The following is a 25,785-nucleotide window of genomic DNA, read 5'->3' on the forward strand; positions in this document are numbered from 1 at the left end:
TCAGGCAACATTGTTCTTTTACTCTGAAAGGAAACACTTTGTACAAGTTCATTATACCTGTATGTTACACCTGCGTACAAACATGTTACCACCTGTGAGAGAAACACATCCCATCATTCTGAACTGTTATCATGGCCTGCACACAGACTGCATATAAGAAGTGGTCTGAACCTCAAACCCGCACTCTTTCTAATGACCAACAGGGGGCAACCCTTCTGGATTAAAAAAAAAAAGCCTGATTCCATAGAAGTCTATGAAAAAATGCTCCGACTTTCCAGTTGATTTATTCCCTCAGTGAACATTTTCCTAATAAGTTTATTGTCTCATTTTGTAGTTTCAAGTCTTCTTCAGTTCAGCATGATGCTCATTTTGTGAATTATGATCCCATTTAGAGTTAAATAGACCAGAAAGCGAGGGTGGATTTAAGGCGAAGCTACATGTGAGTGACAAGGCAGTACCATGACGACCTGAAAAACTGTTTTATTCAGTGTTAGGCTGGAGTCTCTGAGGAGAAGGCGTCTATTTTTGAAGGCAAGTACTTTTTAAAGCCTGTTTTTGAAAAGCCAAATAGCAAAAAAAAAAGAAGAAGCATTTACTGTTACAGTGTTTGCTGACCCCTCACTCCTCTCCACCTCCCCCTTCTGGTCCAAATATGGTCTCTTCCAGCCCCCCAAACTGGAGGCTTCAAATGTTAGTCTACAAATTAATGGATGACATCATTGTGGCTACATCCATTCCTCATATACAGTCTATGATGCATACCCCCCCAAAAAACCCACTTTGAACTGCCAGTGTGTCTTCTTTACCGATAACTTGTTTCAGTCACTCCTCTTATAAAGTGAAGTCTGCTGTTTTCTTGAATCATTTTTACAGTCAGCAAATCCACATGCAGATTCATCCGACGCTGAAAATAATCCCCAATAAATGCCCATATTTCGTCACGTGATTGATAAAAGCCGCTTTTAAAGAATTATTAAACTTCTTTTTAAACATTATAGTATATATCTGAGGTGTGTTTTTTTTTTTTTAAATCAAAGTTACATCTTCATTTGTTATGAATGGTTGCTTTACATATAAAAAGTGATTGGTCGGCTGACAGAAGAAACAAATGGCACAGAACAGATTTGGCATTTGACTTTGCATTTTGAGAAAAATAAAGTGAAAAGGTAAAAAGTATTCCTCTCCTTTATTTTTTAAATCAAACCTGCAACAGATAGAGAAAGCTAGTCCGCCAAAATTCAGACTTTATTCTTGCCTTTCTGAACTTCATCTACCTTCATGTGCCTATACTTGGAGCAAATACTCTTCTGTTCATTAAAGGTGAGAACGTAATGAAAAACATACAGACAAACTGTGGTTCTGTTTTTTTTCCCCATGGGATTTGTTGACCATATTTAAGCACACAGAAAACACCAGCCTTAACTTTAAAGTATTTCAGCTCTGAGCGGGGTTTTGTTTAGTGTGCACAGTGGACATCGGGGAGTGTGCCCTTTAATGTAACAGCTCCACTCAAAGTAAAAAACAAAAAAGAAAAGTAACGTAACAAATAAAGTTTTTCAACATGTAACAACTAAACCAAAGCAATGCATTTCATATGAAGTCTGCTGTTTGAGTGCAGAGGACACATAAAGAGGGATCAAAGATGTGAAAGCAAGAAGAAAAAATACACTCAGATGTGCACAGGTGAGGACCGACCGATAAAACCTTAAAACTTCATTCCATACATCGGCTGCTGCTCACGGTCAGCTAACCATGCATCACACTACAGACTATAGACTAACTGCAAGTGTAAAACACCAGAAAGCCATCGGACACATCGTCCTTTGCAACATGCTCATCAAATACTAATCTGTCTCTGACTAGAAGCTGAAGGAAAAATGAATAAAACTCTTATTCTGCTCTAAAAAAAGGACAAGATAACGTCGTCTTTTGCATTAAGAAGATACTCTTCAAGGTGGTGTAACATCCATCCAATGTTCCTGTTGATAAAATCTCTTAAAAGGTTCAGAGAAGGGAACAGCTCTTCAGACTGGAGACAGAACACAGATCTCCCACAGTCAGTGAACTACTCATCAATAAATTATGTAGCTGATAATAAATAAGAGGAGGAGGAGGAGGGTGGCCTGTGAGGGGGCTGAGGGTTCACACAGGAGGACGGGTGGGTCAGACGCTGGAGGTGGAGCCCAGCTTCACCTGGCCGCACATGCAGCACCACAGACCCTGCCCCCAGGAGGCGGCTGTCGAATCACCAAAGCCTTCCCCGCTGCATCATTTCAAGTGTTTGTAGAGTCTTAATGCTCCTCAGGGTCACCACGGCAACAGATCATCAGCTGTCCATGCTGCAACATTCTAACAGAACAAAAACAAACAAACACACACACACACACACACACACACACACACACACACCTCCATCATCATAATCAATTTTTATCATGATGATTAGTTCTGCACACCAAATTAAGGCACGGAGTTCCACAGGGTTCTGTACTTGGACCGATTCCTTTCCCCTATGTAAGCACCTTCTATGTACTATTTTGAGTAACACTCCTTAGACTTTAATTGTTATGCAGAAGACCAACAATTATTTATATCAGTGAAGCTGGAAAACACCAGTCCGCTAACTAAATAAGAAGCATACATAAAGGGCATCATGACCTGGATAACCGGAAATCGTCCCTACTTTTCTCGGAGAAGATTGACGTTATCGTTATTGGCCCTAAAAACCTCAGAGAAACGTTTTCTAATGATGTAACTGTCCGAGATTGCATCAGCCTGGCATTCAGTACCACAATCTTGGAGTTCAATATGATCAGGAAATGTTCTTCAACCTTCATATACAACACATTTCAAGGACAGCCTTTTCCACCTTCACAACATGGCAACAACCAGGCACATCCTGTCTCCAAAGATACAGAAAAACTAGTTCATAAATTTCATAATTCTAAATTGAATGATTGTAATTCCCTTATATCAGGCTGTATTAATAATTCATCAAAGACTCTTCAACTAGTCCAAAACACTGCAGCTCGTTTACTAACAAAACTAGGAGAAGAGATCACATTACTTCAGTATTGGCTTCTCTGTACTGGCGCTCTATAAAAACTAGAACAGAATTAAAAATTCTTCTTCTTACTTACGAAGCTCTTAATGGTCAGGCACCATTTTATCATATAAAGCCCATAGAGCTGTATTCCCCCATCTAGAACATTACGTTCCCTGGATGCAGGCCTGCTTGTGGTTCCTAAAGTCTGTAAATGTAGTATGGGAGGTAGAGCTTTTAGTTATCAGACGGCTCTCCTTTGGAGTCATCTACCAGTCAGGGTCCAGGAGGCAGACACACTGTACTTTTAATAGTAAGCTTAAAACTTTCCTTTATGATAAAGCTTATAGTTAGGGCTGGCTGAGGCATGGACCTGCTCCTAGTTATGCTGCTATAGGCTGCTATAGGCCGCTATAGGCTGCTTTATGCTGCTATAGGCTACTATAGGCTTAGACTTCAGTTTTTGCACTCTCTTGTCTTGTTGGGTTAGCCTTAATATTTCCTCTCCTACTATAGCAGTCATTTTGTCCTTTTTGTCAATAGGGGCAAAACTCCCCAAAGATACATAAAAATTAAGGAAGACATCCTCCAAGTACACCAGCGAACAACCAGCGAAAGAAATGTTCAGAACCATTTACACGATGACCGGCCTTTTCAGCATTTCCTGACGTGCAACATTAATACTATGACTGTTCATAGTGTTTCATACCAGTGAGCCCATCTGCATCCTGGACGTCCAGGAAGGGGGCGGGTCCCCAGATCCGGACGGTCCCGTCATCTGAGGCGCTGGCCAGTAATCCGGGCAGGACGGGGTTCCAGCTCACACAGTTGACGGTACGTGTGTGACCGGTCAGCTCGGCGATGGGCAGCTCACTGCGCCGGTGCCAGATGTACACTTTGTGGTCTGACAGGAGACACCAAAAGGGTTCAGGATATTCAGTAATTGTTTACTTTAAAGCGGTTTAACACTTTGTGTGCATCCCCTCTACTGCTAACCCCTGTGACCCGGGATTACCCATAAATAGTTTTAATGTACAGTCATTTATTAATCAGCCAAGTTATCTATTTGATCATAAATCTCGGTCATGTAGCCTCTAACTGTAACAAGTGTCCGCTGAGTGACTTCATTCTTTTTGTTTTTAACTTTTGGAGCTCATGACAACAAATGTGTTTCAGGAGATCTGACATTCCTTTTTTCATTTGGTGCAAAAAAGTGACCGTCTGTACCTGGTTCATCCCACAGCTGCTACATTTACATTCTGTATGCGATTAAAGAGACATACATCCCCCTTCATTCTGATCTGTCTGCTGTCTCTGAGTGTGTTTCAAACACCGTGTCGTCTAACCTTCACTGCCACTGGCTATGAAGTCCTCGTTGTGTCCTCCGAAGCAGGAGTGGATGGTGTAGAAGCCCTGGGTCACCCCTTGGTACTTCCTCACCAGCACCCGGTCCTGCAGGTCCCACAGGTGAACTCCCTGCACAAACACACACACAAACACACACACAGATGTTACTAATTCTGAGCGATAAAACCAGGTGAGGTTCAGATAAAAGGATGTTTTTTTTAAAGGATAATCTGCAGTTCACCTGAGTGGCCACGTTGAGCAGAGCTAACCGTCCGTTTTTAGAAACGGTGAAAGACATGATGGGATGATCCTCCTGCACGCTACAACGACAAAACAGAAAACCCTCAATAGGAGGAACAAACTCTGCTGCAACATGAGAAGCACACACTGCTCTGTCACTAAACCACCCACACCTGTGAGACAGGTTTATTACAGGTGAACCGTGAGACAATAAAAATCAGGAACAAAGGGTTCTGTTGCTCTCGAGCCCGGTCAGGGTCGACACTCACATGTTTCTGTCGGTCAGGTCCTCAAAGTTGTACCCTCGGATGCGTTGGTGCGTGTCTGATGCCAGGACGGTCCGGCCGTCGTTCAGACACCACAGACACTGCACTCGGACCCCCTCCCACGAGTCCAGCAGGTTCCCATCAAGGTCCTGGAGTCAGGAGGACACAGATGTAGCAACGGGGATCAGACTGCTGCAGGGAAATCCCTCATCATTCTGAACACGGGTCACTTTTATCTGGGTAACCCTTTTTTTATAGACGGATTTTAAATTGGTAAACTGTTTAATATTATCATGCTCATCAGCCTGCATTTATTTCCTTGTTGAGTATTATCCTAGAAATGTTATTGAGTGTTTTGGGGCCATCTGCCGCATGTTGACTGATTGATCAAACCTTAAAAACAAGACAGTTTGAGGTCAAATGGAGATTCTTGAGTAAGTCCTGATTACTAGTGTTGTAGTACTCAAAATTGACCGGTCTCGAGACCACTTGTTGACCAGTGTCTTGTCTCAGTCTTAGACTGGGCGGATTTTAAATCAAGACCGGTCAAGACCAATCAATCAAACTTTATTTCTAAAGCACATTTAAAACAACCTAGATTGACCAAAGTGCTGTACAAAAAACACAATGTAAAACAAACAAATAAAATAACATATACAATAAAAACACAATAAATAGGAGCATGAATAAAAAATTCAAAATTTCAAGCTCAAATTGTTTTAAAAGCCAGAGCAAAGAGGTGAGTTTTAAGCAAAGATTTGAAGTTTTCGATAGACTGAGCAGTTCTTATATTAGCAGGTAGACTGATTGGGAGCAGCCACAGCAAAAGCACAACTGATGGACTATCTCTCCACGTCATTACTGTGATTAGAAGACAACGCCCCTTTCAAAAAGAACAATAAACTTTAATTAATTCATAATTTTTATCTTCCCGTTGTTTCGGTCTGAGTGAGTGACGCGTTCACTGCACACAAGATGAGGATTCTTCAGTGATATTTTTTGGTCTTGGTCTCGTCTCAGTTGTAATGGGAAAATGCTTTTTACTGTCGAGGACACGTTTCACTCACAGCTCGAGTGAGAAATGCAACAATAATTTAATAAGTAATACTCTTGTTTTGTCTATACCACGTGCATGAAGGTTTGTCACAAATAGCCAAATATCAAAGATACCCAGACTTGAAGTTTCCTTGACATTACTGTTGTGCGACGTGTTGAAATGTATGACATAATGTCTTTGACATTTCTGACTGCGCCTGTGTCGACACTCCTTATATGGGCATGAAGGTTTTTCTGTGAAGCATGTGTCTGTGTTACACTGAATATTCTGAATACATTTTTGTCAAAACTGCAGCTCTCAGCTGATCTATTTCAAAATAATCTATATTGTGGTATCTATCTATTTTTTGGTACATTTTTAATTTTTCTTTTTTATTTAAATTGTGTACTGTGTTCACTTTTTTGCAATCTTTGCTCTTTGCTGCTGTAACAATGTAAATTTCCCTGTTGTAGGATAAATAAAGGATTATCTTATCTTATCAAAATGTTGAACTTTGGTTGAACTGTATCGACACTCTGAAACTTTGTTCCTTCTACTTGCAAGAAGAATTAAACTAAACAAAGACATTTATTGACTCCTTTCTTTTGCATTGATAACAGAAATGTCCAGCACACAGCCTCGCCCTGCCTGAGTCTTGGTCTTGGTCTTGACTCGGCCTCAAACCTAAATGTCTCAGTCTCGGAGTGCTCTGGTCTTGGGTATGTCTTGGCCTCGGTTAGTGTGGTCTTGAGTACAACTACAATACTACTTTTTTTTTCTCATAGTCCACTGCACAGCTCCTACATTGCACCTTTTGTACATTTTGTGTTTGTTATTTATTTATTTATTTTTTATATTTTACATTTTAAAATTCTATTTTATATATTGTAATATCTTCTTATTCTCTATTATTTAAGTTGTTTCTAGTTCTGCTTTATTTCCTTGTTAATTGTTTAGCAACAATACACCAAGTCAAATTCCTTGTATGTGTAAATGTACTTGGCAATAAAACCTGATTCTGACTACAACACCTGTAACCCCCCCCCCCCCCCCCCCCACCCCCCCAGTGTCCCCTCTCTGCAGGCAGAGGGAGCTCCTGTTGCCCCCTATCCGTCTGACCTGAGGGCACTAAATCAACAAAATGAGCAGACACATAGAAACATGCAAACCCTTTTTTCAAAATCTCATTAAATAAATCTGACTGAAGCTTTAGGAGACATTGTTCTGTGTCTAATGCTTAGAACCTGTGAGTAGAGTTAAAGATACACACACACACACACACACACACACAGAGATACTCACACACTGGTAGAACTGTCCTCTCTGTCCTCCGGTGACGAAGCGTTTGCCATCGGGGTTCCACGCCACGCTGGTCAGACTGTCCTCGTGAGACTGACTCATCTTTGTACGCAGCTCCCCCGTCTGCACAACAACACACACACACACACACACACACACACACACACACACACGTCACACTCTACTACACACTGAGATAACGTGTTTGTTACGGGAGTGAATGAGCAAACTGGAGATTGATTTTTTTGCGTTCGGGCCTCTAACTGAAGTTTAATTCACACCGAGAGATTCTGTCCTTGATTTCTCACACCACGACAACAACTACGCTCGAATCCTTAAGAATGAAGAGGAGGAGGAGGAAGAGGATGTGGAGGAGGAGGAGGAGGAGGAAGAGGAGGAAGAGGATGTGGAGGAGGATGCTGAAAAGAAAACATGTGAATCCGAGGCTGCAGGAGCCGATGAAGGTTGAGCGTGTGAGTGGAACAGTCAGCAGTGAGACACAGATGGTAGTTTTTTTTTTTTTAACAACAGTTTGTGCAGAGTGTGTGACGGCTGGTTGTCATGGAGACGCTGGTTGTTGCCGCACAACCCACAGATCCTAATAATTTTTTAAGCAACAAGTGCAACAAGTACCGCCATCCTCGTCAACTGCACCACCCGCCCGCCTGACCACAGACTGAAGCAGCGTTCAGTTTCTATGCTCCTCATATCTGGAACAAACTCCCAGAAAACTGCAGGTCTGCTGAAACTCTCAGCTGTTTTAAATCCAGGTTGAAGACTCACCTGTTTACAGCTGCCTTTCATTAAACAGCTTTAATAAGATTTTAAACTCTAACTCTGCACTGTAACTTTTAACTCTTTTTATATTTTTACTTTATTTATTTCAATTAATTTCATTTGAATTATTTTTATTTGAACATATTTTCAGATTCAATAATTTCAGTGATTTTTAAATTTTCTATTTTAATGTTTCTTTTCTTTCCTCTGTCTTGAAGAAATCTATTTTACTTTCCAACCCTTTTGTACCAGAGCCATAACATGTAAAAAAAAAACACCACAATTAACCTCACATCCAATCACCATCAAGTTTGAAACACTGAGATTCACAACACATGGCTCTTCTGGTAAATTTGAGAAAACATGGAAACCCTTTATAAGCTGTGTTAAAGTGAAACTCAACGCCCCGCCATGCTGAATGTGACCACAGAACAGAGAAGTCACATCCATCAATGACCATTCATTCATCACCTAAAGTGAAGTTCTGCATTTTATACAACTGCCTTTGTGTCGTATGGATGTGCTGTGTTGTCTGAAAGGAAAAATCTATACAAACATGTCTGGAGGCGGTAAACTTTGTTCATGTTACAACGTGTCCTATTCTTCTATTTCCTGTGTGTGTGATAGATTCTCCCTTTGAGAAGTTTTACAGAGTCCAGCACACATGTGATGAAGATGATGAAGATGATGATGTGATTTGACTGCAAGCTGTCATTCACAAACTGTAATTGTTGTTGATTTCTGAACATGTTAAAAGGGATACTTCACCCATTTTCATTAAAAGGCTTTATATGTGATTTTTTGATCCAGCAGATGTCGGCCTTGAGCACCAGCATGAAACCAAAACAACTCGCGCTGCATTGTTGTGTTAGCATGCTAATGCTAGCGATCTTTATTATGCTCGTATCTTCACACTGCATGTAAATTTACCTGAAATGAGCGTGATCTAGAAACACAGTTAAGCAGTGAGCACAGTATGTTATTCTTCTTTTCTCTAGTCCCTCAATTAAACAACTTTTATACGTGAGGGGAGGAGTCAGCCGGCCGTCCGGACGATGTAAACAAAGTGAAGATATGACTCTGAAAACTCTGAAAGCATCACAGACAGTGGGACTCGGGTGTTACACCCATTGTAGACAGTCATGACTCACAGAGTTATTTTCAGAGGATATACTTGATTTATATTTAAGTGTGAAAAATCACATATAAAGACTTTAAACATTTTATCATTAGAAACCTGGTCGTATTTTTGAATGGTCGTGCATTCCCGCCCTCATTTTCCCCTGAGACGGGAAAGCTCTGTATTTGTAAGTCTGAAAAGGAGATGACGCAAAAATCGCCATTTTGCATCATCGGAGGCTGCTGTGGTTAGAGGGGGTGAAACTACAACGCTAGTTCTTCATGTTTTCAACCACTGAAGCTACAGACCAATCACAGATCAGTGGGTGGGAACTCACTCTCAGAATCTAAACTTAATGTCCGCCATATTGCTTAGTAGCTATGCTAACAGGCTCTATGGAGAAAGTTGAGAAGAATTAAAGTATGATAAAAGTATGTTTCAACTTCAAACTGATGTGGATGAAGTGGATTTTGAAGGTCTTGTGCTTGAATCAGATGTTAGCGGCTATGAGCCGCAATATAGCGACGAGCAGTTGAGGCTAATTGAGTGGCCTGCGGTGCTGTGCATTCTGGGATTTGGTGTCTTTCATCCACATGAGCCAAAAAAGACACTTTCTGCCTTTTCTCGGCCAAGAAGGCACCAACTTCAAAATGTATTTCACATTTCTACATATATGACCCAACACAGATTCATGTTTCAACGGGTGAAGTATCCCTTTAAGAGAATCAGGACGTGAGAGATGTCGTACCTGCACGTTCCACAGCCACAGCTCGGAGCAGTCATCAGGTCCGCAGGCGATCAGGTACGTGTCATCAGGACTCCACGCCAGGTAGGAAACCCCGTACGCGTGACCCTCCAGAGTCTTCATCAGCTTCAGCTGCTGGGTCTCCTACACACACACACACACACATTACATAACTGTGTCTGCTGCTGTGATGATGATGAGGTGAGGATGGTGATGATGTCATGACTGGTTACCGGGTCGACTTGCCACACGATCACCGTGGTGTCTTTGGAGCCGGTGGCCAGTTTGGTGCCGTCGTTGGAGAACTTGCAGAACCAGACCTCGTTACAGTGTTCAGTGAGGATCTGCTGGGTGTAACACGGGAACTGTTTCCTGCACGACATGTGAATTGAATGGTTTCATGTTTATTACAGACTCTAATGTGAACTGATTTTATCCTACACATGTAAACACAATGATAGAGGGCATAAGAAATGGAATAAATACTGATTGTACACACATTTTTTAATTTAGAAATATCCGCCTGTATGAGCGAGGTTGTTCAAATGTTTGATACTTTGGTATCTTCAGTAGGGCTGGTTAAAAATATCCATTCATCAATACATTGCAATTTTTATTTTCCCAATTCAACATTGATTCAGGGAAATCCTGAGATCAATTGTTTTCATTGTAATGACGCCCCTGTCCACTGGGGGCGCTGTGGGTTCAGGAAATTCAGCTCAGGCACAAATGTGCGCTTTAGATCATACTGTACTTTAATGTTTTATTCTTTTTTTTATTAAAGAATAATACAACGATAAAACACATTTTTGAGTCAGTTTGTTCCAAACCAATACAAACAATATGTTAGCGCCATAGAGGACAACAGGTTAATATAAAAATATAATTTGCCCATTAGTATAATTTTGTATTTATATGTTTATAATTAATAGAGTTTTTGCTTTTGAATTTTAGAATGAATTTACATTTTTTATATTTATCACGTATTGAAACATTGTGTGTTTATAGTAGGTCTGTGTGGTTATAAATGCTGCTGCAAAGTGTTCCTGCTGTCGTAAAGCGCAGCTAATTGGCGTAAATAGCCATGTGGGTTCAGGTGAATAAATACTCAGACGAGAAGGCGTTCTACCGAGCAGGACGAGGAGCAACAGTTTTCTGACCGTCACGGTTTTAGTTTTTGGTCAAATCCGAAATGTTTTCTTTTAGTAAACGTGTGATATTTATAAGAGCTTATTTTGTAAACCGCAATTCTTTTTTGAGGAATAAATCGTCTTTTTTTTGTCACTTTAAACCTGCCTCCTTTCATCTCCGGATTACTTAAAAATGTGTCTTTTGGAGCCTACGGGTCAGAAACTTCTAGTCCTGCAAGAAGTGGCAAGAGGATTTTTGTTTGAGTTAAGTTGCCACTACACAATGCACACATAATTATTTAACAAATATTAAAAGATACTGTGATGAGTTATCTGGGTATTCATGTCATCTTTGCGTATTATTAAATGAATATAGAAACATATTGAATCGATATGGAATCGTGACCCAGAGAATCGAAATCGAATTGAATTGTGAGGTTGTGGACAAAACCCAGCTCTACTCTTTAGAAACTCTGTGATATCAAAAGTTACAGAAACGGAGGACTGCATTCAAACAAAGGACACAACCTCTGTTATCAAATCATCATTGTTTCAAAAAGTTCAGAAGCTTTAAAAAAAACTTTGTGAAGTGTATACAGCGTGCAGGAGTAAAATCAATATTATATTTTTGCCTTATTGTTGGATTTTCACGAGAATGGTGTCGAAGTTCAACATTGTTTTTAGCTTAAAGGTGTGCTGCGGTCCTCACCGGCTGCAGGCGTGGTCCAGCAGCAGGGACACAGAGTCCAGACCCCCGTCCAGCTTGGTGTTGTGGTAGAGGCAGCGGTCCCTCTGCAGCTCCACCGCCTGCTTCAGCAGAGTCTGCAGGCGGCGAGGGGGCAGCATGACGGACGGAGGCAGGTACGCTGCAGAGAGGGGGCGGAGTTAGGAGAGGAGTGACACACCGATACTACATTTAGACCCAGATTTTAAGAGGAAGCAGGAGTTCAGAGAGGTTGTTGGATGTGGTGAAATATTTGTAACTTGTCAGATAATCATTAGCAGGCAGGGTTGAGTACAGGGTCTGCAGTTTGAGGTCATTAAAAACACAAAATGACCCAGCATCGGGCGCCTTGGACTTCTGCTCTTGTTGCCGTGGTACTGACACAGCTATTCATATCTTTTGACTTGTACTGAGTTTTAAAAACTGCCGTATCGTGACAACTCTGGACAGTTCACAGACACACAGTGTAACACACTTTCACAGACACACAGTGTAACACACTTTCACATACACACAATTTAACACACTTTCACATACACACAATGTAACACACAGACACACAGAGTAACACACTTTCACATACACACAGAGTAACACACTTTCACATACACACAATGTAACACACTTTCACATACACACAATGTAACACACAGACACACAGAGTAACACACTTTCACAGACACACAGTGTAACACACTTTCACATACACACAATGTAACACACATACACACAGTGTAACACACTTTCACAGACACACAGTGTAACACACTTTCACATACACACAGTGTGTAACACACTTTCACATACACACAGAGTAACACACTTTCACATACACACAATGTAACACACAGAGTAACACACTTTCACATACACACAGAGTAACACACTTTCACATACACACAATGTAACACACAGACACACAGAGTAACACACTTTCACATACACAGTGTAACACACTTTCACATACACACAGAGTAACACACTTTCACATACACACAGTGTGTAACACACTTTCACAGACACAGAGTAACACACTTTCACAGACACAGAGTAACACACTTTCACATACACACAGAGTAACACACTTTCACATACACACAGAGTAACACACTTTCACAGACACACAGTGTAACACACTTTCACAGACACACAGTGTAACACACTTTCACAGACACACAGAGTAACACACTTTCACAGAGACACAGTGTAACACACTTTCACAGACACACAGTGTAACACACTTTCACAGACACAAAGAGTAACACACTTTCACATACACACAGTGTAACACACTTTCACAGAGACACAGTGTAACACACTTTCACAGACACACAGTGTAACACACTTTCACAGACACACAGTGTAACACACTTTCACAGACACAAAGAGTAACACACTTTCACATACACACAGAGTAACACACTTTCACATACACACAATGTAACACACTTTCACATACACACAGAGTAACACACTTTCACATACACACAATGTAACACACAGACACACAGTGTAACACACTTTCACAGACACACAGTGTAACACACTTTCACAGACACAGAGTAACACACTTTCACATACACACAGTGTAACACACAGACACACAGAGTAACACACTTTCACATACACACAGAGTAACACACTTTCACAGACACACAGTGTAACACACTTTCACATACACACAGTGTGTAACACACTTTCACATACACACAGTGTGTAACACACTTTCACATACACACAGAGTAACACACTTTCACATACACACAATGTAACACACAGACACACAGTGTAACACACTTTCACATACACACAGAGTAACACACTTTCACATACACACAGTGTAACACACTTTCACATACACACAGAGTAACACACTTTCACATACACACAGAGTAACACACTTTCACAGAGACACAGTGTAACACACTTTCACATACACACAATGTAACACACAGACACACAGTGTAACACTTTCACATACACACAGTGTAACACACTTTCACAGAGACACAGTGTAACACACTTTCACATACACACAATGTAACACACAGACACACAGTGTAACACTTTCACAGACACACAGTGTAACACACTTTCACAGACACACAGAGTAACACACTTTCACATACACACAGTGTAACACACTTTCACATACACACAGTGTAACACACTTTCACAGACACACAATGTAACACACAGACACAAAATGTAACACACAGACAAACAATGTAACACACAATGTAACACACTTTCACAGACACACAGTGTAACACACTTTCACAGACACAGTGTAACACACTTTCACAGACACAGTGTAACACACTTTCACATACACACAGTGTGTAACACACTTTCACAGACACACAGTGTAACACACTTTCACAGACACAGTGTAACACACTTTCACATACACACAGTGTAACACACTTTCACATACACACAGTGTAACACACTTTCACAGACACACAGTGTAACACACTTTCACATACACACAATGTAACACACAGACACACAGTGTAACACTTTCACAGACACACAGTGTAACACACTTTCACAGACACACAATGTAACACACAGACACACAGTGTAACACACTTTCACATACACACAATGTAACACACAGACACACAGTGTAACACTTTCACATACACACAGTGTAACACACTTTCACAGAGACACAGTGTAACACACTTTCACATACACACAATGTAACACACAGACACACAGTGTAACACTTTCACAGACACACAGTGTAACACACTTTCACAGACACACAGAGTAACACACTTTCACATACACACAGTGTAACACACTTTCACATACACACAGTGTAACACACTTTCACAGACACACAATGTAACACACAGACACAAAATGTAACACACAGACAAACAATGTAACACACAATGTAACACACTTTCACAGACACACAGTGTAACACACTTTCACAGACACAGTGTAACACACTTTCACAGACACAGTGTAACACACTTTCACATACACACAGTGTGTAACACACTTTCACAGACACACAGTGTAACACACTTTCACAGACACAGTGTAACACACTTTCACATACACACAGTGTAACACACTTTCACATACACACAGTGTAACACACTTTCACATACACACAGTGTAACACACTTTCACATACACACAGTGTAACACACTTTCACATACACACAATGTAACACACAGACACACAGTGTAACACTTTCACAGACACACAGTGTAACACACTTTCACAGACACACAGTGTAACACACTTTCACAGATACACAATGTAACACACAGACACACAGTGTAACACTTTCACAGACACACAGTGTAACACACTTTCACAGACACACAGAGTAACACACTTTCACATACACACAGTGTAACACACTTTCACATACACACAGTGTAACACACTTTCACAGACACACAATGTAACACACAGACACAAAATGTAACACACAGACAAACAATGTAACACACAATGTAACACACTTTCACAGACACACAGTGTAACACACTTTCACAGACACAGTGTAACACACTTTCACAGACACAGTGTAACACACTTTCACAGACACACAATGTAACACACTTTCACATACACACAATGTAACACACTTTCACATACACACAGTGTGTAACACACTTTCACAGACACAGTGTAACACACTTTCACAGACACACAGTGTAACACACTTTCACATACACACAGTGTAACACACTTTCACATACACACAATGTAACACACAGACACACAGTGTAACACACTTTCACATACACACAGTGTAACAGACTTTCACAGACACACAATGTAACACACAGACACAAAATGTAACACACAGACAAACAATGTAACACACAATGTAACACACTTTCACATACACACAATGTAACACACAGACACACAGTGTAACACACTTTCACATACACACAGAGTAACACACTTTCACAGACACACAGTGTAACACACTTTCACAGACACAGTGTAACACACTTTCACAGACACACAGTGTAACACACTTTCACATACACAGTGTAACACACTTTCACATACACACAGTGTGTAACACACTTTCACAGACACAGTGTAACACACTTTCACAGACACAGTGTAACACACTTTCACAGAGACACAGTGTAACACACTTTCACAGACACACAGAGTAACACACTTTCACATACACACAGAGTAACACACTTTCACAGAGACACAGTGTAACACACTTTCACAGACACACAATGTAACACACAGACACACAGTGTAACACTTTCACAGACACACAGTGTAACACACTTTCACAGACACACAGAGTAACACACTTTCACATACACACAGTGTAACACACTTTCACATACACACAGTGTAACACACTTTCACAGACACACAATGTAACACACAGACACAAAATGTAACACACAGACAAACAATGTAACACACAATGTAACACACTTTCACAGACACACAGTGTAACACACTTTCACAGACACAGTGTAACACACTTTCACATACACACAGTGTGTAACACACTTTCACAGACACACAGTGTAACACACTTTCACAGACACAGTGTAACACACTTTCACATACACACAGTGTAACACACTTTCACATACACACAGTGTAACACACTTTCACAGACACACAGTGTAACACACTTTCACATACACACAATGTAACACACAGACACACAGTGTAACACTTTCACAGACACACAGTGTAACACACTTTCACAGACACACAGTGTAACACACTTTCACAGACACACAATGTAACACACAGACACACAGTGTAACACACTTTCACAGACACACAGTGTAACACACTTTCACATACACACAATGTAACACACAGACACACAGTGTAACACTTTCACAGACACACAGTGTAACACACTTTCACAGACACACAGTGTAACACACTTTCACAGACACACAATGTAACACACAGACACACAGTGTAACACACTTTCACAGACACACAGAGTAACACACTTTCACATACACACAGTGTAACACACTTTCACATACACACAGTGTAACACACTTTCACAGACACACAATGTAACACACAGACACAAAATGTAACACACAGACAAACAATGTAACACACAATGTAACACACTTTCACAGACACACAGTGTAACACACTTTCACAGACACAGTGTAACACACTTTCACAGACACAGTGTAACACACTTTCACAGACACACAGTGTAACACACTTTCACATACACACAATGTAACACACTTTCACAGACACACAGTGTAACACACTTTCACAGACACAGTGTAACACACTTTCACATACACACAGTGTAACACACTTTCACATACACACAGTGTAACACACTTTCACATACACACAGTGTAACACACTTTCACATACACACAGTGTAACACACTTTCACATACACACAATGTAACACACAGACACACAGTGTAACACTTTCACAGACACACAGTGTAACACACTTTCACAGACACACAGTGTAACACACTTTCACAGATACACAATGTAACACACAGACACACAGTGTAACACTTTCACAGACACACAGTGTAACACACTTTCACAGACACACAGAGTAACACACTTTCACATACACACAGTGTAACACACTTTCACATACACACAGTGTAACACACTTTCACAGACACACAATGTAACACACAGACACAAAATGTAACACACAGACAAACAATGTAACACACAATGTAACACACTTTCACAGACACACAGTGTAACACACTTTCACAGACACAGTGTAACACACTTTCACAGACACAGTGTAACACACTTTCACAGACACACAATGTAACACACTTTCACATACACACAATGTAACACACTTTCACATACACACAGTGTGTAACACACTTTCACAGACACAGTGTAACACACTTTCACAGACACACAGTGTAACACACTTTCACATACACACAGTGTAACACACTTTCACATACACACAATGTAACACACAGACACACAGTGTAACACACTTTCACATACACACAGTGTAACAGACTTTCACAGACACACAATGTAACACACAGACACAAAATGTAACACACAGACAAACAATGTAACACACAATGTAACACACTTTCACATACACACAATGTAACACACAGACACACAGTGTAACACACTTTCACATACACACAGAGTAACACACTTTCACAGACACACAGTGTAACACACTTTCACAGACACAGTGTAACACACTTTCACAGACACACAGTGTAACACACTTTCACATACACAGTGTAACACACTTTCACATACACACAGTGTGTAACACACTTTCACAGACACAGTGTAACACACTTTCACAGACACAGTGTAACACACTTTCACAGAGACACAGTGTAACACACTTTCACAGACACACAGAGTAACACACTTTCACATACACACAGAGTAACACACTTTCACAGAGACACAGTGTAACACACTTTCACAGACACACAATGTAACACACAGACACACAGTGTAACACTTTCACAGACACACAGTGTAACACACTTTCACAGACACACAGAGTAACACACTTTCACATACACACAGTGTAACACACTTTCACATACACACAGTGTAACACACTTTCACAGACACACAATGTAACACACAGACACAAAATGTAACACACAGACAAACAATGTAACACACAATGTAACACACTTTCACAGACACACAGTGTAACACACTTTCACAGACACAGTGTAACACACTTTCACAGACACAGTGTAACACACTTTCACATACACACAGTGTGTAACACACTTTCACAGACACACAGTGTAACACACTTTCACAGACACAGTGTAACACACTTTCACATACACACAGTGTAACACACTTTCACATACACACAGTGTAACACACTTTCACAGACACACAGTGTAACACACTTTCACATACACACAATGTAACACACAGACACACAGTGTAACACTTTCACAGACACACAGTGTAACACACTTTCACAGACACACAGTGTAACACACTTTCACAGACACACAATGTAACACACAGACACACAGTGTAACACACTTTCACAGACACACAGTGTAACACACTTTCACATACACACAATGTAACACACAGACACACAGTGTAACACTTTCACAGACACACAGTGTAACACACTTTCACAGACACACAGTGTAACACACTTTCACAGACACACAATGTAACACACAGACACACAGTGTAACACACTTTCACAGACACACAGAGTAACACACTTTCACATACACACAGTGTAACACACTTTCACATACACACAGTGTAACACACTTTCACAGACACACAATGTAACACACAGACACAAAATGTAACACACAGACAAACAATGTAACACACAATGTAACACACTTTCACAGACACACAGTGTAACACACTTTCACAGACACAGTGTAACACACTTTCACAGACACAGTGTAACACACTTTCACAGACACACAGTGTAACACACTTTCACATACACACAATGTAACACACTTTCACATACACACAGTGTGTAACACACTTTCACAGACACAGTGTAACACACTTTCACAGACACACAGTGTAACACACTTTCACATACACACAGTGTAACACACTTTCACATACACACAATGTAACACACAGACACACAGTGTAACACACTTTCACATACACACAGTGTAACACACTTTCACAGACACACAATGTAACACACAGACACAAAATGTAACACACAATGTAACACACTTTCACATACACACAATGTAACACACAGACACACAGTGTAACACACTTTCACATACACACAGAGTAACACACTTTCACAGACACACAGTGTAACACACTTTCACAGACACAGTGTAACACACTTTCACAGACACACAGTGTAACACACTTTCACATACACACAGTGTAACACACTTTCACATACACACAGTGTGTAACACACTTTCACAGACACAGTGTAACACACTTTCACAGACACAGTGTAACACACTTTCACAGAGACACAGTGTAACACACTTTCACAGACACACAGAGTAACACACTTTCACATACACACAGAGTAACACACTTTCACAGAGACACAGTGTAACACACTTTCACAGACACACATTGACAGTAAAAGAACAAAAGAGTGTGTGATGTGTGTACAGTAAGGAGTGTGAGTCAGTGTTTACTCACTCTGGAGTCGGTCCAGCAGCTTTGTCCGGGACGTCGTGCCTTTTCCCTCCCACTCCGCTTTAACTCTCAGGTCCTCTGCATGGCTACACATCAAGTACCTGCAACACACACACACACACACACACACACACACACACACACACACACACACACACACACACACACACACACACACACACACACACACACACACACACACACACACACACACACACACACACACACACACACACACACACACGCCTGCTGTTACACAGAGCTAACAGTGTGTCCTCTACCAGATAGTATAAACAACAACTTGTCCTCCTCATCAATGATCACTTATTGTTCTGATCCCTGCTCAGTTTAGATCCATCAGAGTAGTTAAGAGTAGGTGTGGCCTGTGTAGTGGGTTATTTATCACTGTGGCTCAGTGGGTAACTGAAAGGTCGAGGGTTCAATCCCCAGCTCCTGCAGCTACATGTCTGACGCGTCCTTGGGCAAGACACTTAACCCCACGGTGCTCCTGCTGCTTCGTTGGCAGCGTATGAATGTGAATTAATTAGATTAGTTACTTCTGATGATTGTGTTCAGGCTTTTGTAAGTCAGACATGTTTAGTAGATTTGTGTTGTTTTTCTTTAGTGTTACAGAAATCAAAGACACACACACAAAACAACACACCGCACATGAAGCCCTGGCTCCTAGAAATAAAAGAAAAAGAAACTCCAGACTTATGTAATCGATTGATTTTTTAGCTTCAATGTGTTGTGGGCTTTTTGTTCTCTCTCTTAAATGTTGAGTCAGCTTGTGATTTCTAAAGCATCATAACTTCAGCAGGATTTTCGGCAGTGATCGTCACTGTAGAAGTTCAGATTAACGGCTCTTTACGGGAATTTACAGTCAACACTGATAACTGCCAGGAACTGCCGTAGATTGGCAGTATCAAGGTGAGTATCAAGCCCCCCCTCCTGCCCCTATAGGACTGGGTGAGGGTTAAATGACATTAAGCTGAGCTCGCTCCACAAACAGGAAGTCACTTCTCATTGGTTGCTGCTCTAGCTGCACTGTAAACCCTGATTGTTCAAATTAATTAAACAGATTAAGTCGTGTAAACTGAACAGACGAATCACCTGTAGTCATGAGGAAAGATTATGCGTCAAGTTCTTTGAGTATATCTCTACGTGTGTCTTTAGAGCGCTCCAGGTTCTGCATGCTAATATGCTAAAGTCAGTGTGGATGCTCCTCAGAGGTTCATCAGACCAAACCGTCATCTGAACCTCCCTCGTGCTCGACGCGATGCTGAGTCAGGGTCCCCATGGAAACAACATATAAACAAACACAAATGAGTGTGTCAGCCTTGTGTGTGTGTGTGTGTGTGTGTGTGTGTGTGTGCACCGACCCGCTCAGGATGTGGATCCGCTCCGTGTTGTACTTCAGAGGAGTGAGTTCTGCTCGGAGGACCTGCAGCGCCTCCAGAACCTTCCCGTCCTCCAGGTACTCCAGATACTTCTGCTGCAGGAGCAGGAACTTCATCCGCTGCACAGGAGGAGCAGCAGGGGGCGTTAGTGAGCACACATGTTTAACCAGACAACAGACAGGCCTACACACTTTTTTTTTTTTTTTAATAATCTGTGTGGTTCTTTTGGTGCCAAAATGTAATATCTGTCTATCTGTTATATCTTTAGTATTTCCAGAGGACTGTCGGAGTGACCGGCTCCGCCCTCCCTGATGTCTGTGATCTCTCTGTGACACTGATTTATGTCAACACTGCGTTCAAACATCGCCTAGTTTGAACACAATTTATTTATTTTTTGGACAGAGTTTAATCTCTACTTAAATTTAAGCACCAACTGAAATAAAAACCAAAACAAAAGAACAAGCGAGCTACATGGACCAGAGGCGCTGCTCGTAAACAGGCGAGGGAGGCAACTGCTTGGGGCGGCAGACCAGTACAAAAAGAAAACCTTTAAAGGGGTCATATTCTGCTTTTTCTGGTTTTATATGCTCTTTAGTGTGTTTTCCATGTGTCCTGTGCATGTTTAGGCACATCTATGTGCAAAAATTCAAAGTCCGCGTAAACGCAGCTTCTCCTACGTCCTCCTGTTAGCTGTAGCATTAGCTGCATGTAACGCTCGGTTCTAGCCCCCCTCGATAAAAATTTGCCAGTGTGACGTCTTGTCAGTGTGAGATCACTGATCTAAGCCCGTTGGCTCGTTGTGTCAAGCCCTGCAGCTCATGTTGCACGCCCGTTAACTTCTGTAGCACGCCCACGATATGCCGTAGCCTGCGGTAGCACAGTAGTGCTAAGGTGCTAATGTTTATGCTCCCCTCGGAGCCAAAGTGGCTGCATTCCCAATATGGTAAAAGGGGCGTGACATTTCCGAGAACCGTGCTGAGCGACTGACCAATTACGGCAGAGCCGACAGGCCGACCAATCAGATCAGACTTGGCTCTGGAATCGCCACTGACAAGGACTTCTTCTGCACGTCGTCTCGACTTCATGACATCAAGCTAGCGACAAAAACATTGCATTATGCCTTTCCTGTGTCTTCAAAATAAAAGCACTTCCTGTCACATTAGCGAGTCGTTTTACACACTTTCCTGTTTTTTAGTTAAGTGTAACATGTAACACAGTATTCTGTTACCTTTAAGAAAGTAATTCACAACAAAAGGTCATAGAGACTTCTGCTTCGTTTATGTTCTTCAGTCCGATCTAATCTGTGAGCTCTGGAGTTTGATTTAGTTTTTTCAACTTCTGTAACTCACCACGATGGCGCTCGGAGAATGCATCAACGCCTTCAGCTCGTTCAGGTCGCTCTCAGCCTGAACAAACACAGAGCACAAAGCATGACTTTCACAGCTGATGAATGCGTGACTCCTGTCATGTTTTGGTGTGAATCCAGAGCACACACACACACACACACACACACACACACACCTTGTCCCACTCGCCCTCCATGACGTGGTTACGAAACTTGGTGGCAGACGGATGCTCCAGCCTGCAGCCGGACTCCTGCATCAGGAGGTCCACGGTCTGACTGTAACAAAACACCAGAGAGCAATCGAACACTTTTATTGAGGGGGCCAAACTGGGGCCAGTTGTTTTGCATTCATCACAGATATGTCAGTGGTGGAGGATATGTTTTACAATGTTTTCCTACATGCAAACCTTTCATACAGAACATATAATGCACCAAACAATGCTTAGGTTGATGTAGAGATGGAGTCATCATGTAGACTGCCAGCAGAGGGCGCTCTGACTCCAGAGTTTATAATCCTTTCTGCACTGTCTGCAACACATTCAGCAGAGCGTCACAGCAAACAAACTGGTTGACAAAGTTTAGTAAGTAATGTTAGTTATCTTTAATTTAATAGTTAGTTTCATAAAGCAGATGTTAGATGACTATTGCTGACTCATATTTCTGCAAAATCAACATAGGTTTTTTGAATATAGTCCAAAAAGATTCACTTTTTTAAGTTAAATATTAATGGGGCTCATCTCTCTTTTTATTATTTAATTTTCAGAATATATATATCAAGAAAGTTCTGACATTCATTTTAAAGCTTTTCACATGAGACAGGTCGCTTAAAAAGGAAATCTGACAAATCACTTAAAGGGATACTTCACCCGTTGAAACATGAATCTGTGTTGACATCGGGCCATATATGTAGAAATGTGAAATAAATTTTGAAGTTGGTGCCTACTTGGTCGAGAAAAGGCAGAAAGTGTCTTTTTGGCTCATGTGGATGAAAGACACCAAATCCCAGAATGCACAGCACCGCAGGCCACTCCCACTAAGGTCAGGTTTACAGACATGTTTACTTCGACACATAAGGTCGTTTCCTCAACTGATTCAGAGATTTCTTCCAGAATTGATCTTGGAAATTCCTGACAGAAAACAGACTCTATGTCTGTGTCCATAGACAAACAGTGAGAGCACCGACACTACCAGTCCGCCCCAGCTCGAGCCGGCCCCGCAATATGTGTCTACCAACCCACAAAATGTGAAATAAACCCATCCAGTCCTTTGTTTGTGGTCTGCATAAGTCTTACAACTAAAAAAAAAAAAAAAAAGCTCAGTTTCAAATTTGATCTCCTTGTGATGTCACAGTGGGATTCTGGTAAAAAATGTGTCTCTAGTCCATCTACAAACCCCCCAATGATGAGAAAAGTCCATCCTCTCTGTCTTTTGCCTGCTCCACTTTTCAGAAAATGTGTGCTCAAACAGGCCGTTTGGAGATTTTCCCTTCATGACATCACAAAGGGCAGTAGCCCCTCCCCCAGGTGGGTGACACTCCCACAGCTAGGTGTTTGTTCTGCCCTCTGAGTCTGCCTTCTCACCGTAAACAATAGGACATGGAGCGAGAAAGACCGGAGTACACCCAAGCCCTTCCAGAGAGGGGGCGTGGTCAGACACAGCTCATTTACATATTTAAAGGTACATATTAAAAAGGTATATAATATGTCCTCTTAAAATCTCAGATTTTTCCCCTTAATGTGGCCCTAATGTGCAATACTCAACATTTTGCAACATGTTTAAATCCCTTTTTTCAATTAGTGACTTAAGTAGCATTTTGATTCCCAACCCTAACATACAGAAAAATAGCATTCATGGTGTGTGAGTTTTGTTTATTCTGATTAACCCTTCACTTCTTCATCACTGCATGTAGTCATGCTACAAGATTCTTTTCCAACATGTGCTAATGCAAAACTTATTAAAAAGGCAAAATAAATCATTACCCTCCCACAACAAACACCATTAATAATCTAGCATCAAGTCTTTGTCCAGACTTGACATGAGTTAGTGAAAGCTCAGGGTGAAGTCATGTGAAGTCATGCCCCAGCACGCTGAATGTGATTATAATGATGACGGCTCATGTTACTGCAGAACAAGGATGACAGGAAGAGAACCTGTTCAGAAAAAAACTACAGCGCAGGACTGAATGTTCACAGAGTGTCCCATACAGCTCTATGGAAACTTGTCTGGGTGTGTTGTGCGTTATTAACAGCCGCCTGATACACCTGTCAGGTCTGATGCTAATAAATCAGCTCTGTATTGTAGAGCACACAGCACTAAATCGGTTGTTTTCTCAGTGAGGTTTGGTTGCCTATCTGGTCTGCTTTAATAACACTGAGCTCTGTTTAATAACATTAGAGCACACAGCACTAAATCGGCTGTTTTCTTAGTGAGGTTTGGTGCCTATCTGGTCTGCTTTAATAACACTGAGCTCTGTTTAATAACATTAGAGCACACAGCACTAAATCGGCTGTTTTCTCAGTGAGGTTTGGTGCCTATCAGGTCTGCTTTAATAACACTTAGCTCTGTTTTCATTGTAGAGCACACAGCACTAAATTGGCTGTTTTTTCAGTGAGGTTTGGTGCCTGTCAGGTCAGCTGTTAATAACACTAAGCTCTGTTTAATAACATTAGAGCACACAGCACTAAATCGGCTGTTTTCTCAGTGAGGTTTGGTACCTGTCAGGTCAGCTGTTTATAACACTCAGCTCTGTTTAATAACGTTAGAGCACACAGCACTAAATCGGCTGTTTTCTCAGTGAGGTTTGGTACCTGTCAGATCAGCTGTTTATAACACTAAGCTCTGTTTAATAACGTTAGAGCACACAGCACTAAATCGGCTGTTTTCTCAGTGAGGTTTGGTGCCTGTCAGCTCAGCTGTTTATAACACTCAGCTGTTTTGATTGTAGAGCACACAGCACTAAATCGGCTGTTTTCTCAGTGAGGTTTGGTACTCCCGAGGACAACATGTCCACAGGTGATCTACAGGATGGATCTGATGGATCCTCCTCTGACAGTCAGCCGGTTCGGCCCGGCTGCTGGCACACTGACTTACTTTAGCCCCAGGTCGTGTAGATGTTGTCCTATGAGCCGGATCACGTC

General features: G+C 41.3%; 1 protein-coding gene across 1 annotated transcript; it reads right to left on the bottom strand.

Annotated features, from left to right (window-relative positions):
- On the bottom strand, nucleotides 1-25,779 carry wdr26a (WD repeat domain 26a). Its single transcript, XM_061049564.1, has 14 exons — nucleotides 25,739-25,779; nucleotides 22,825-22,924; nucleotides 22,653-22,709; nucleotides 21,286-21,422; nucleotides 19,907-20,004; nucleotides 11,713-11,869; nucleotides 10,107-10,245; nucleotides 9,877-10,017; nucleotides 7,235-7,354; nucleotides 4,900-5,045; nucleotides 4,632-4,710; nucleotides 4,390-4,519; nucleotides 3,753-3,947; nucleotides 1-2,349 (listed from the first exon to the last, which is right to left on the bottom strand). Exons 2-14 carry the CDS (start codon nucleotides 22,903-22,905, stop codon nucleotides 2,327-2,329), a joined length of 1,503 nt encoding a protein of 500 aa, XP_060905547.1. The 5' UTR covers nucleotides 22,906-22,924; nucleotides 25,739-25,779; the 3' UTR covers nucleotides 1-2,326.
- Between the last annotated feature and the right edge of the window lie 6 nt (nucleotides 25,780-25,785).

This window comes from Labrus mixtus, chromosome 11 (assembly GCF_963584025.1).
Source record: "Labrus mixtus chromosome 11, fLabMix1.1, whole genome shotgun sequence".
NCBI lineage: Eukaryota > Metazoa > Chordata > Actinopteri > Labriformes > Labridae > Labrus > Labrus mixtus.